This window comes from Rutidosis leptorrhynchoides, chromosome 11 (genome assembly GCF_046630445.1).
Source record: "Rutidosis leptorrhynchoides isolate AG116_Rl617_1_P2 chromosome 11, CSIRO_AGI_Rlap_v1, whole genome shotgun sequence".
Taxonomy (NCBI): domain Eukaryota; kingdom Viridiplantae; phylum Streptophyta; class Magnoliopsida; order Asterales; family Asteraceae; genus Rutidosis; species Rutidosis leptorrhynchoides.
The window spans coordinates 358,742,487-358,758,182 of record NC_092343.1 but is presented as its reverse complement, the minus strand read 5'-3'; the positions used below and the strand labels follow the sequence as shown (position 1 = coordinate 358,758,182).

The window sequence follows — 15,696 nt, the reverse complement described above, 5'->3', positions numbered from 1 at the left end:
ATACATATGTTAATATCAATAATAATAATAATAACAATAATATTAAGTAATGATAATAGTATTAGTAATAATAACAAATTTAACAATAATAATCACCATCATAATAATAATAATAATGATAATAATAATAATAATAATAATAATAATAATAATAATAATAATAATAATAATAATAATAATAATAATAATAATAATAATAATAATAATAAAAAATGGTAATAAAAACTACCTTCCAAGACTTTTAGTAAAAAGAGTGCCACGAACAGGGCTCGAACCCGTGACCTCTCGTAAACCCGAAACACTCAAAAACCATTACTCCTTAATTTCTTTTCTGTAATAATTTAAAAACCCAAACTATATAACCCGTTCCATTCTGTTTACTCTATCTCTTCTTCCCTTTCACAAATTAAATCAACCAGAGATCGAACCCAATAATTAGAAGGTTTACTAAGTAGTTTTTAGGATTTACAACATAAACAGAATAATTACAGATAGTTTAAGTTGATCAAAACAGAATAAAAATTAAAATTTTAACTCGCTGAAGAAGAAGCTTGACTTGAAATCGACTTCGAACTTAGAGGCCGTTATAGCCCAACATTCCTTCATGAAAAAGGTTTTAAAACATCATTAGAAACTTTCTAGACATTCAATTTAAATTAAAACATCAAAACGAACCCTAATTTTATGATGAACACTTCGGTTGACTTTTTAGAATATGAACTTTGACTCTAAAATTCTTACTCGATAAATAAAATTGGGATTTGAACTTTTGCAGATAGTTTTCATATGGGATTACTAACAGAAATGCATTAATACTTTTTGAATTTAAATTCAAATTCGAGGTTTTGATGAAAATGTGAAGAACAGAGCTAGCGGACTGGGTTTCTGTTTCCATTCTCTGTTTCCTTTCGAATTGCGGTGGGTAGATAATTTATCTCAGTAACTGAAGGATGTTGTATCATATATAATTGATCAATTGTTGTTTCATAGTGTGATTGTGGTGACAGAAATTCACGAGTGGAGCAGTACATCGGATATAAAGAAGAAAAGAAAAAAATATATATATATATATCTGATAGTGATGTAAAAAGAATCACGCGTAATAATCTGTATTTATATTATGTTCTATCATTTATATTAATAATTAATATATTAATAATAATATTGTTAATATTATCAATAATAATAAAAATACTAATAATAATAATTTAATTAATAATAATAATAATAATATCAAATAATACTAATAATAAAAATAATACAATTAATAATGATAATATCAATAATATTGATGGTAGAAATAAAAATACTAATTTTTAAGAATAATGGTAATAATTCTAATATGATAATGATAATATTAATAATAATAATAATAATAATAATAATAATAATAATAATAATAATAATAATAATAATAATAATAATAATAATAATAATAATAATAATAATAATAATAATAATAATAATGATAATAAAGTTAATAATAATAATAATATTTATTATAATAATACTAATATTATTACTGATAATAATAATATTAGTAATAATAATACTATAACAACTTATATATCAAATTTTCATATCTATATGTTATGTATTGAAAATATTACTATTAATATTACTGATTTTAACATTAATATTAATATTGATAATACTAATGAAAGTAATAATAATATTAACATGACAACTATATTTCTAACTTGTAATTACATTTAATATATTAACCCTACATATTATTAATTATGTGATATTTACCAATTATATAATATATATTATATGACAACACATATTTAATATTTATACATTTTAATATATTACAATTTACATACAATTAATAATTATGTATGAAAATCAGATATACATATATGTTTCAACTAATATATATATATATATATATATATATATATATATATATATATATATATATATATATATATATATATATATATATATAATTGTGTTTTAATTATCAAGTAGATAAATATATTAATTATATATATTGAATCAAGTAATCACAGAGTATAACATTTATTACTTTTTTAACATTGATAAATTATGTATATTCACTCTACTTTCTATATTTAAATAAATAGTTTTAAATATCAAGTTTAAGTTTTATGTCATAATTACATAATAGTTCTTTAATATAATTAATTTATAATATATAATTATTTACATGTATAATATTTATATATACACTTCTATTTATGATTACAGGTTCTTGAATCGTCGGGAATAGTCAAAGGTTAATTGAATATATAAACATATTTTCAAAATTTTCTAGACTCAACATTACATATTTTGCTTATCGTATCGAAATCATATAAAGATTAAGTTTAAATTTGGTCGAAAATTTCCGGGTCGTCACATGAAAGTTCTCGGCGGGACAATTTTTAGGAGTTCTCGGAGAACTCGAGGAGAACCCGGGAGAACTCGGTGGTTGACTTTCGTTGACTTTTAATATAAAACATATAATTTTTGAATAAATGTATGTATAAATATTAGACTTTTCAGATAATTTCCTAGATTTGACCGATTTTTCTGAGAAGTTGACCGAGAAGTTGACCGATTTTTCCGAAAAATCGATCGTTGACCGATTTTTAGCAGATTCACAGAACGAGTTCTCGCCAGGATTGAGTTTCCGAGTTTTCGCCGAGTTCTCGGCGATTTTTCCGATTTTTGCAACCATGGGTATAAGTAATAGAATTATCTGATATATGAGATAAAACATTTGTTCGTACTCACCTTAAACATGTTTCTCAGATTTTTTGAATGTTACTGATTTTTTTATAGTCCTCATCTCTTCTATAGCTAACTACGTCGTTGACTTTTTGTTAAATATATATGTCATTGATACGTTGTTGAATAGTTTATTATTAAAAAATTAATTATACTACTAATCATAGGCATTAATCTATTAATTATTATCAAATATTTTTATAAATAACTAAATCCTATTCTATAACCCCGATTAATCAGGATCTGTCTCGTTGTATAGCAAATTATTCCACTTCATGATCATATAAGATACCCATCTTGTATTATTAACTAAAAATCAACAGTCATATAAAAAAATTATCAGCCTTTCAACTCTCTCTAAGAGCGAAACTTATCAATTTAGCTTGAAAGATCTGCAATATGGCAATGCATATAGTAACCAAACAATCGAAAAAACTCATAAAACCAGCTACTCCAACTCCGGTGACCCTTCGTCACTACAAAATCGGCTTCATGGATGAATTAGCTCCAGCCATGAATGTACGTGTTGTCCTGTTTTTCTCTGTGAATCATAATCACAACTCAAAGTTTATTTCTAAGCTCGAAAAATCGCTTGAAAAAATCTTACCGCGGTATTCTGTTCTTGCCGGTAGGTACGTTGCAGCAACCCATACCGTTGACTGCAACGACCTAGGCGTTGACTTTACACAAGCGAAAGTCAACATGAAACTTGAAGACATGCTTGGTTCTGAAGCGAATTTAAGATTAGTCAATGATTTGATGCCATTAGAAATTGGTGAAGTTGATCAAGTCACTGACTCGTTGCTTGCGGTTCAAGTAACCGCGTTTGAATGCGGCGGTATAGCACTTGGTGTAAGCATTTCACATCGGATTGCCGATGCATCAACTTTATGTACGTTTCTAAACGAATGGGCTAATATAAGCCGAGAAGAAGAATATGAAGTTGAACATATTATTGGGTCGGGTTTCAATTCATCTTTATTGTTTCCTAGTCGTGGGCTAGATCCGTTTCTTCAAGGATTTCCGAGGTCAAAAACTGATTATGATAATCTAACGATCAATCACATCACAAAGAAACTTTCGTTTACCGAAAATGAGATATTAAACTTAAAAGAAAAGATGATGCGGGATCAAAAAAATGGTAGTACTTTGCGGTTCTCAAAGGTACAAGTGGTGTCAGCAATCATATGGAATGCTTTTATTACCATCGATCGAAGAATAAACGAGCATCCACGAGATTCTGTTTTTCTTCAGCCGATAAACTTGAGGGGGAAAACCTCATCTTTAATACCAAGCGATTCGTTTGGGAATATTTGGGGGTTATTAGTAACAGAATGCGATAGCGGTGTTGATACTGTTGAAGAACTTGGGGATATTTTGAAAAATTCTGTCAATAATGGTAAAGATTACTACTCAAAGTTACGACATGATAACGAAGAAGGACAAAAAATGGTTCTTAATACCTTCCAATATTTAGCGACGATTCCTCCCACAAAAAATGTGATCACGTTTACTAGCTGGTGTAAGTTCCCTTTTTATAAAACGGACTTTGGATTTGGAAAGCCGGTTTGGGTAAACTGTGGAAGTATTCACGCAAAAAATTTAGCGTATTTGATCGATGGTGTGGGAGGTAATGGCATTGAAGCATATATATGTTTGGAAGATAAAGATGTGCCTTACTTAGAAGAAGCTCTACATTTCAATACATTTGTTAATTAGTCACAATATGTGTCTTACAAATTACAATCCAAGCTCATTAGTCCATTGATCTTAAAGCTAAGTGCAAAAAAAAAGATTGTTGCTGGTTCTGAACTGGAGAGGGTTACTAAGTTCATGCGAGCATGACAGCTTGTTCGTTTATCGGTGTGTTATATTCGTTCGGTCTCTTTCATCTTTGATACATGATTTCCCGTTTAGTGTCTTATATTTGTTTCTGTTTTACAAGATTTCTAGTTTTCGTTTTATTATTAAAGTCAATCGAGTTTTTTTTTTGGTTCGTATGTAATCGTTTTCATGCTCTCTCCTACTGAACCCTTCATCTTCCTCACAACTTCGCCGGATCTTATCTCCGGTACCGATTTCTGATTGTTTACCGCACTCGCTTTCTTTTACGATTCTGTATTTCTCTATTTGCATTTTCCTTTTTGGTTCTCTTCATCATGTATCATATTCCTACATCTCCTTTCACCCCACCACAACCCAACCGCCGTTACAACAAACCTGGTTTTTCCTCCAACCACATCCAATACCAACCTATCAACGAAGGAATCTGGGTTAAAGTTGAACAAGGAAACCGAAAAAAACCTTCCTCATCCAACACCAAAACCGACACCATTAACCCTAACCCTAAGAACACCAATCTTAACTCTTCATCTAATCTCATCTACAACCAGTTCAAACAAAGAGAAGCATCTATTAATCTTGTCAGGCAATTCGGAAATCACAAACCCAATACATCCACACCCCTAAAACCTATCGACAAAAACCGTATCACATCCTATCTATTTTATAATTTCCCTGAACAATGGACATCTGCTGATTTATGGGCAACCTTCAAAAAGTATGGGAACATCCATGAGGTCTACATTCCAAAAAAAACCCTAAAAAATGGAAAAAGGTTCGGTTTCGTTAGATTTTTAGACGTGCCTGATTATCACAAAGAATCTCTGGCCAGAAGATTAAGTTTAGTTGTTGCTGGGGATTTGATGCTCAAGGTCCATAAAGCTTAGGACAAGAAACCTAATGATAACTCTAAACCGTCTCAACAGCCTCCTCCCAAACCTAACATGTCTGATTTCCCCAAAAATAATATGTCCAGCAAGGTGGATGGCCGCAGCTTCATGGATGCCTTTACGAACAAGAAACAATCTGATGCAAACACTCCTACGATTAAGGTAACATCTAATGAATCCCTAATTGATTTGCTTGGTCATGCGGTTATTGGTAAGGTAAAGGATCTCGAATTCCTTGAATACTTTCACGAAATATGTCAAAGTGAAAACTTAGATGGTTTCAAGATTAAGTATCTAGGTGGACACGATATCATGCTTGTTTATGATGATAAACGTATTGCCCTTGAAATGCTTAACAATCAAAATCACCCACTATGGAATTGGCTCGAGGATATCAATCCATGGGACCCTGAAGAGTATTCCACTTCTGGCCGTCTTGCTTACATCGATATTCTGGGTGTACCGATTACATGCTGGATGGAATCCACCTTTCATGATATTGCTAGCAATTGGGGCCATGTTATCGAAACTTTTAATTGTTCTATTACTAATGAGGATAATCAGGATCTATCACATGGCTCGGTTATTATTAAAACGAATGATTTTAAGCCTATTGATTCACGAGCTTTAATCTGTCATGATGAGTCGAAGCAAACGGTCATATATGTCAAGGAACTCCTGAATTTTTCCATGTTTAATTGTCATGAAAACTCAGCTTATGATCTTACTTCTTGTAATGAAACGGACAACGATGACCCGGTTTCGGATGAGGAATCCTATATGGACGAAGATGACCTAAATGATGATAATCCAACTAACCGTAATCCACAAAAAGTACAGGACACTTTTATCTCCGGCAACATTCCCGATCATAATTCCGTCAATACTACACCGGTTAACCCCTCGAATTCTCAGTCCACCAAACGTATGGAAACCAATAGTTTCAATAATAATGAGGGTAATAAATATCACAACGGCTCATCTCACGTGACTTCCAAGCTTGATATCGGGTATAATTCCAATGATGACAACTCAGAAGCATCGAACTCTGAACCCTCCTCACCCCTACCCATTTCCCCTACAGCCCAACAAACTAATTCAGAAGCTTCTATACCCCAAACTGCCGTAAACCAATAAAATGGGCCTAATCATACAGGTTTATCTTCACAGCCCATTAATCCACCACTTATTCCCACTAGCCCAAGCCCAACGGTCAACTCATCTTTGCATACAGACGAACAGGAAGAATTAATCAGAGACACTCCTAATCCTGATGACAATCCAATTGGCACTCAAACACCTTCTCAACCTTATCATATATCCCCTATAAACCTTATGCCCGACCCACCTCAATCCAACATCGATAACGCACCTTCTGACCCTTTCAATCTTGAAGACCTTATTAACATCACCAAGAAAAAACCCAAAACCAAACAAAAACTCTCCTCCGGTTTTAAACCCAAACTAATCCCTAAAGAGAAAGAACGTCCATTTAAGAGAAGTGTTAAAGATGATATATTGAAAAACAACACCTCGACACGCATACCTACCGATGCCCCTATCCCTAATCCGAAAACCAGGCCTAGATCAAACATGCTCTACATGAAACACCTAGCAAGAAGTGGCCAAAAATTACGATTCTCACAACTATCGAAGCGTAGCAAAACACCATCATTAAACGAGGATAACTCTTTTGGACACAATCGCGCTGCTGACACTTCCACAGGTCGATGTCACAATAAAATTCCATCGGGTTCCTCAACTGACAAAAGCCTGGACACTAAGGATTTTGGAAACAACATCGGTATCCAATGGAACTCCCGGTAATCTCACTCCTCTTATTTCGTTTTTTTATTATCATTCATAATGTGTACGATATCTCTTAACATTCGGGGACTTGGGCAAATGGGTAAAATCTCATGGCTAAAACGAATCTGCAACAAAGAAAAACCGGTAATACTTGGTCTTCAAGAAACTAAAAGTGAACAAACGCAAGACAACATCATTGAATCATTCTGGGGAAACCCCGACTTCAAATTTGTTCAAAAAGACTCGATTGGTGCATCGGGTGGGATCATCACTATATGGGATTGTAATTCTTTCACCTTCGACCACGCTATTGAAGGTGAATTCTTTCTTGCAATTTGCGGTTTTTGGGTGGGTTATGATTCTAAGATTGCTTTCATAAATGTCTACGGCCCACACTCCTCAGTCAAAAAGCTTAGACTTTGGTCTGAGCTATCCTCTCTTGTAAGCTCTCTCACTATCCCTTTTATCATTTTCGGTGACTTCAATGAAGTCAGAAAAGCTTCCGAACGTATGAATTGTGAATTTAACCATCAATGGGCCACTAACTTTAATAATTTCATTAACAACTTTGGACTAATAGACATCCCACTTGGCGGAAAAAAATTCACCAGAATCTGCATTAAAAGAATGAAATTTAGTAAATTAGATAGATTCCTCGTTTCGGACGACATTCTGAAAATTTGGCCAAACATCTCATCTAAAACCCTCGATCGTGATCTCTCGGACCACTGTCCCATACTCCTTAGGAACACATTATTTAACTCCGGCCCCAAACCTATTCGTGTCTTTAACACTTGGCTCGACCTTAAAAACGCTGACTCGATCATCTCTCGTGCTTGGTCAATTCCTGTAAGAGGAACCCGCCCTGATTGTATCTTTCGTAACAAGCTTAAAAACGTCAAATCTGAACTTAAGAAACATAGCGAACAACTCGATAACCTTGATTCTCAGATCCTAGATCATTTAACAAATATTAACAAATGGGAAACCCTAGCTGAATCTAGACCGTTAACCGAATCCGAAAAAAACAAATGGCTTGAGGATAAACACTCACATCTCGAAAAAGAAAAGAAGAAAACAAACATGTTAAAACAAAAATCCAGAATTAAATGGGCCCTCGAAGGAGACGAAAACTCGAAATATTTTCACAACTTTATTAAAAAACGCAACAGCAAAAACAATCTTCATGGGCTATCGATTAACGGAACTTGGATTGAAGACCCTGACATCATAAAACACGAAACCTATCTTCATTACAAAAATCTCTTTAAATCCAATAATCTAAACAACCAATGCCCTCTTGATAATGCACCTCACCTAGATTATATCTCCTCGCAAGACAATCTACTTCTAGAATCCGAATTCCTCGAAAACGAAATCTGGGATGCTATCCACGGCTGCGATAGCTCGAAAGCTCCAGGTCCCGACGGTTTTAACATGAAATTTTTTAAAAAATATTGGGACCTCATAAAACACAACCTTATCGCAGCACTAAACTGGTTTTGGTCCAATTCCGAAATTTCCAAAGGCTGTAATGCGTCTTTCTTCACCTTAATACCCAAAAAATCTAATCCAATCGGTCTTAATGAATATCGCCCTATTTGTCTAATAGGGAGCTACTATAAAATTCTAACCAAGATTTTATCCAACCGCCTCGCCAAAGTCATTCACAAGGTCATTGGGGTGGAGCAAACCGCTTTCCTTAAAGGCCGTAACATCTTAGATAGCGTATTAATTGCTAATGAAATTATAGATGAACTTAAACGCAAAAAACGCAAAGGTTTGATCTTCAAAGTGGATTTCGAAAAAGCTTTTGACTGCATCGAATGGGATTTCCTATTTAACACCATGCATTACATGGGATTTGGTCCTAAATGGATCAGTTTCATTCGTGCATGTCTTTCCTCTTCATCTATCTCCATCTTAATCAATGGATCCCCTACGGCCGAATTCTCCCCCGAAAGAGGTATACGCCAAGGGGACCCAATCTCGCCTTTCCTATTCATTATCGTCGCTGAAGGCCTTAACATACTCACTAAACGGGCCTTATCTAGCGGTCACCTCCGTGGAATCAATGTTGGCGATGACAACATTTGCGTCACCCATCTTCAATACGCCGATGACACAATCTTCTTCGGGGAATGGAGTAAAAGAAATGCCAAACACATTTCCAAACTCCTCAAATGCTTTGAAAAAATTTCTGGACTCAAAGTCAATTTTCAAAAAAGCAAACTCTACGGTATCGGTATTCCTCCCCATGAGGTAGAAGAAATGGCCAACTATATTAATTGTTCCTCCGATACCTTCCCCTTCACATACCTTGGACTCCCCATTGGTGTTCCCTCATCCCACCCTTCCTCTTGGCAACCAATTATGGAAAAGTTTGATAAAAGACTTTCCGACTGGACTGCCAAAACAATATCTTTCGGAGGACGACTTACCCTCATTAAATCTATTCTAAGCAGCATTCCTCTATATTATTTCTCCCTCTTCCATGCACCTTCCTCCATCCTTAAACTCCTTGAATCTAAAAGACGCAAATTCTTCTGGGGCGGGTCTTCAAGTGAAAATAAAATTAATTGGATAAAATGGGATCAAATTTTATTACCTTATGATAAAGGGGGATTAAATGTGGGTTCACTTTTTAGTAAAAACATCTCACTACTATGTAAATGGTGGTGGCGCTTTAAAAACGAAAAACACGCACTATGGGTAAAAATTATCACCAGTATTTACGGGGGGGGCGGGGGGTTGGATACTAACGTTTCTTGCAGGAACATTTCAGGCCGCACGGTTTGGAAGGAAATTATTAAAGCTGGAAAAATCGCTGACAACACTGGAGCTTCATTTTCTTCATCCATTACAAAAAGTCTCGGGAATGGCACATCCATCAATTTTTGGAATGACACTTGGTTCGGCTCGGAACGTTTTAGCACACTTTTTCGCAGGTTATACATGCTTGAAACCAAGAAAGATGCTACAGTCGCTGAAAGAATTATACATTACAACGGATCTTCTGTTGGTAATTGGTGCTGGACAAGACCCCCATCTGGTCGGGCCACAAATGACCTCTTAGAATTAAACAACATCATATCTTCCGTATCTTTATCAGACGTCCAAGATTCATGGAGATACGAGTTAGACCCCACAGGGATTTTCACTACCAAATCTTTGTCACGCCTGATCAACTCTCTAAAGCTCGGAAGTAACGCTTTAACTTTATCGATTCCGCGTAACAAACTTCTCCCTCAAAAAGTTTACACATTCATCTGGCGAGCCATTCAAAAAAAGATCCCAGTCCGATTCGAAATAGACAAAAGGGGCATTGATCTCGATTCCTCCTTATGCCCCCTATGTGAAGCAGATATTGAAACCACAGATCATATTCTCATTGCTTGCCCCAAAGCAACACTCATATGGAAACTTGTTCTCGATTGGTGGGCCCAAGATGTCTCTCTTATCTCCAGCCTCAACGATGCCATTATAAATGATCAACCATTTGCTTCCAACAACTTTGGTTCTTCACTTTGGCAAGCAACAAAATGGATAACTTGCTACATAATATGGAAACACAGGAACCAGAAAGTTTTCTCCAAAAAAACGTGGTCTCCGGGCTCGATTCTCTCCGAAATACAATCCCAAAGTTTTTCCTGGATATCTACAAGAACACGTAAAAAGATATTAATCGAATGGCATCAATGGCTCATAAATCCTTCCTTCTTTGTTGCAGGCTCTCCACAACGTGTCGGGATTGGCTAATCTTATAACAACACCTTCGGGTATCCCTCAGATTCCATTTCTTCTACTGAGGGTCTGATTAATCGGGCTAGTGTTGTTGCCTTTGTTGGCGCTTGATCGTCACTGGTATCCTCTCTAGTCCGGCTTGTTTCTTTCAAGTTCTTATTCCCTCTTTAGTTTTTTTGGTTTTTGTTGGGTCCCGTAAATATTCTAGCCTACTTTTTGTAGTTCCGTTCCATCATTGTATAGATATGTATAGGGCCATGTAACTACATTTTATTAATGAAATATTTTCTTGCTTTTCAAAAAAAAAAAAAAATCGTTTTCATTTGAGTAACATAAACCCGGAAAATTCCCAAATTCACAACGCAGTTCTATATTGTTCCTTGCTTTAATAATTTGTTGTTCCTACGTTCATTTTGGGATGCAATTTTTGCATCATCATTTTAATTTTTAGTTATATATCACTATAGAATTTTAAGGTGTTATACAATGTTTTAAAATATATTAAATAATTATAAATTAAAATTCATTAATGTATTAGCTTAAGACCCGCAAATTTTGCGAAATTCGGCAATAAAAATTACAAATATGATATATTAAATGTGAGCATATCAATTAAATCGACAAAAGTTGTGTGCAAAAATAAATCAAGACAAAGCAAGAAGTGGAACAAAATTGTAGATATAAATTAATTATTACAAAAAGTCGGAATATAAGTAAAGTTCAAACGATTAATAAAAAATGGATAATTGATAACTCCATATCGGACATTTAGCTATAGTCGGAGTTATGATATCAGTTAGTGTTGTTGGTCAATAGCAGATATCATGATTCAAAAACGTTTAGGAGTAAAGATGTTGGGTAAGACTCGCCTTTGACTTTAACATGTCAATTATGTCCAACCCACAAACCATTACTTATGATCATACAATCACTTTCTGTTGCACTTTCTATTAATAATACTCTGAGTAAACTCATTACGAACCATATTGATTCACCTAGTGTCAATTTCAGTCAAAGTCCAAAAGAACTACTTAACAGCCCTCAAGCCCAACAAATGCAAGTCATTTTCAGGACACAACCTACAAAACTCAACATATCCAATCCTTAAAAGTAAGAAAATTTTGGCAATTAATCCACTATAACAGCATTAATTATAGCATTGAAAGAGCAAAAAGTAAAAATGATAGCTCCTTAAGTGATTATGATAGATAAAAAGGTGCATCAAGGCACTAACCACTTGTGTCGTGCCGAGGATTTCTGAATTGTACCAGTTGATTTTCCAATAACACCCACAATCCTCCTTGATTCTCATGAGCACCTAACACAAGTTGCTAACGATTTAATAGCACAGCTAATGAGCAAGGGAACATTTGTAATAGTGGCCAATATTGCCACCAGAGAGAACATTTAATTGATATATAATGTATCGACACATTTGCATTCACAAACCGATGCCTTCTAAGAGTTTGAATCACAACTAAATTTAATAATTTAGTTAATTATGCATATATTTTTTGATTAATTATATTCTATACTAATATTATATATAGGTATTTGAGCCCCTGCGTTGCAGAGTTTAGGCTAAAAAATATAAAAAGGTAGTTATTATATTGAATATAAAATGTGTAGTAAAATTGTTAAAGACAACCTCTTATTATACTAAAACAATGATTGTGTTACCAAATACTGCTCTACTAAACCACAATTAACAAATATAAATTGTAAAAACTAAAAGCTAAGTACAACTGAAGATGAGAATTGGTAGTGAAGAAATTAACATACTCTTTGAGAACGATGTTATGAAGCTATATGTTCTTAAAAAAACATGTTAAACAACAGCTGATAAAGAGAATTTGTACTTCGACAGGCTTTCTTGAACGGTTCTTGCCACAGTGAACAGGTCTTTCACATTATTTATGATCAGCAACATCTTTTGAACCCGTCCAGTTTTTACCATCAGTTCTCTACACCTTCCTTGTTATGCATCCATTCCGCCTCTTCCCCAATACCCTCACTTAGGTACACTGAAACAACAACAACAACAACAACAACAACAATACCCAATTCCACCAAAGTGGAGTATGGGGGAGGTTAGATGTAGACAGTCTTTCCTCTACCCTAGAGTAAAAATACAGTATATTTCGAATTTTAAAATTTTGTGTTCCTTTAGGGTAAAAAGAAAGATCGATCGTGCACATTATCGGAAAAAAAGTCTCGTGTACTAACACATTGTGCATTGTGTTCCTCTACAATGTGAAGAATATTTATGTGATGGATATCCACTATCCATATGAGGACATAATGTCTTCACTTTAGCCACTTGCAATTATAAGAAAGGCATACATCATAATTATCAATTTTATAAGCACAAATATAACGCTACATTTAATCTAGTATCTTCAACTTCAATTTTTAAAACGCATTTCCATGTTATGGTAAAAATGATAATCATATTAAAAAGCTTTAGTTAACATTTAAAACAACTTTAGTTAACCTTTTCTTCATGCTTATTAGTTGCTCTCTCTTTAGCATACAACATAACTAAAAGTGAGTACCCGGAAAAGTATGTTTTGTTAAAAGAATGCATAAACTAACCTGCACTTGGATGTATTCCTTTTTGAGTATGTTGATTCTAGGATCAGAGAAATAATTCTCATCCTTTCCCTTTAGAGTTATCACAAGCTGCCAAGTCCAAGTCAGCCATAAAGACAACAAAATGGTTCCAAGTCTGCATATTGCCATTTCCATAAAGGTGGTTCCAAAATAACTTATGGAGCCTAACCATATATAGAAGTAGCTGTTAGCTCAAGATTGTATAAGTAGAACACTTAGCTTTTTTTTTTTTGTAATTCATTCAATTCAATTGTATCAAACATTTATTCATATTCAATACAAGATCAAAATCATTACTTATAATATTGAAAACATGGTATCAGAGCTTACGGTTTGCTGATCCGAAATCAAAGCAATTAACCGATTATAAGCTTCAATCATTTACCAGATAATCAAGCTGCCATGTCTAAATTTGACGGTAGCTTAATTAGTCAAAATATGAAAATCGAGCAGTCAAGAGTCATCAAAAACACTTACCTGAATGCTCTCTGTCGTCCAGTACCGGTCACCATCAAATCCGATAAATTCATAGCCTACCAAGAATGTGAAAGGTTGAATACGGCGGAGATGACGGCAACGGCGGCCGGAGCTAAGATTAAGGTAACCAACAGCAACGACACTTTCAAAAGCCACACTTTTGCAACTCGGGCATCAACAAGAGGTACAGGGCTGAGATTAAAAACCTCAAACCCTAATAAAAACTCTCTATTTTTAATTCGCATAAACAGATCAAATGGGTAAGGAAAAAAATCCTCAAGCCCGAATTTCGACCCTGGTATTATACTTGATTAGTATAATCCGGCCAAAATAGTGAGGAAAAATGCCTCATACCCTAAATTGAAAGAATCGACTGGAATAAAAAGGGAAAACTCTAATTACCATCGATCTGAAAAAAGGGAAGAACCCTAATAGATTTTAATGTCTTCGTACAATCGAAGAAGAAGAATGATTAAATACTTTTTTTCGATTGAAATCACCAGAAAGTGAAAAAAGGGAGAGAAGCATGAGAAACCCTAATTTTATTAGGGATACAGGAATGGCAGAACCCACGTTCGTGAAAAAAGAAAGAGAGGGTGAGATTAATTTGGGAACTGAACCCGAAATCTATAACCAATTGAGAAGTAGGCTTAACAATTTGGCCCAACAGAAAAGAAAGGGTGGGCTTAATGGGAATGTTCAGGCCACCTATAATCAATTAAAGAGTGGGCTTAACAATTTGGCCCAACAGAAAAGAGAGGGTGGGCTAAATGGGAATGTTCAGGCCCTGACCCAAAATTATGATAAAATTAAATCAGGCCAAAATTTTTTTGAAAAACAGTTAACTAATAATTCTTTTATCGAAAAAGCTAATACCATTTCGAATAACGTAAAAAGCAACGAGTGGATTTTTGATTGTGGTGCTACCCACACCATGAGTTTTAAAAAATCTGACTTTTATTCTGAATCAAAACCTCGAATAAATAAGATTCAAACTGCTAACGGGGGTATTGTACAAGTAAAAGGGGGTGAAAATATTGAAATTACTCCGACTATGAAATTATCTAATTGTTTATATATTCCAACTCTGTCTCATAAACTATTATCCGTTAGTCACGTTACAAAAAAACTAAATTGTCCTGTTCTATTACACCCTACTTTTTTGTATCCTTCAAGACATTAGGACTGGGGAAATTATTGGACGTGGTACCGAACGGGGTGGGTTGTATTATGTGGTCGAAGTAACCCAACAAGGTACCGTGATGCTTGCTCACGGAACACCTACGAGGAAGCTTGGTTATGGCATAGGAGGTTGGGTCAGCCATCTGCCGGATACTTACATGCTTTATTTCCAAGTCTTTTTTCATCCAATGTTACTTTAAATTGTGAAACTTGCATTTTGGCTAAAAGCCACCGAAGTACTTTTAAACCTAGTAATACAAGAAAAGATGTACCTTTTGCTTTAATACATTCGGATGTATGGGGTCCTGCACCAGTCATTGGGGGGAAAAACTTCCGATATTTTGTCATATTTATTGATGACCATTCACGCATAACTTGGATTTATTTTTTGACTCACAAA

General features: G+C 34.5%; 1 protein-coding gene across 1 annotated transcript; it reads left to right on the top strand.

Moving 5' to 3' along the window:
- Window positions 1–3,138: 3,138 nt before the first annotated feature.
- Window positions 3,139–4,458, top strand: LOC139875878 (pelargonidin 3-O-(6-caffeoylglucoside) 5-O-(6-O-malonylglucoside) 4'''-malonyltransferase-like). Its single transcript, XM_071863170.1, has one exon. The coding sequence runs from the start codon at window positions 3,139–3,141 to the stop codon at window positions 4,456–4,458; it is 1,320 nt and encodes a 439-aa protein (XP_071719271.1).
- The last annotated feature ends 11,238 nt before the right edge of the window (window positions 4,459–15,696 follow it).

Excerpts from the sequence above, each read along its gene's own strand:
- LOC139875878 (XM_071863170.1), top strand. The coding sequence starts at position 3,139 with ATGGCAATGCATATAGTAACCAAACAATCGAAAAAACTCATAAAACCA.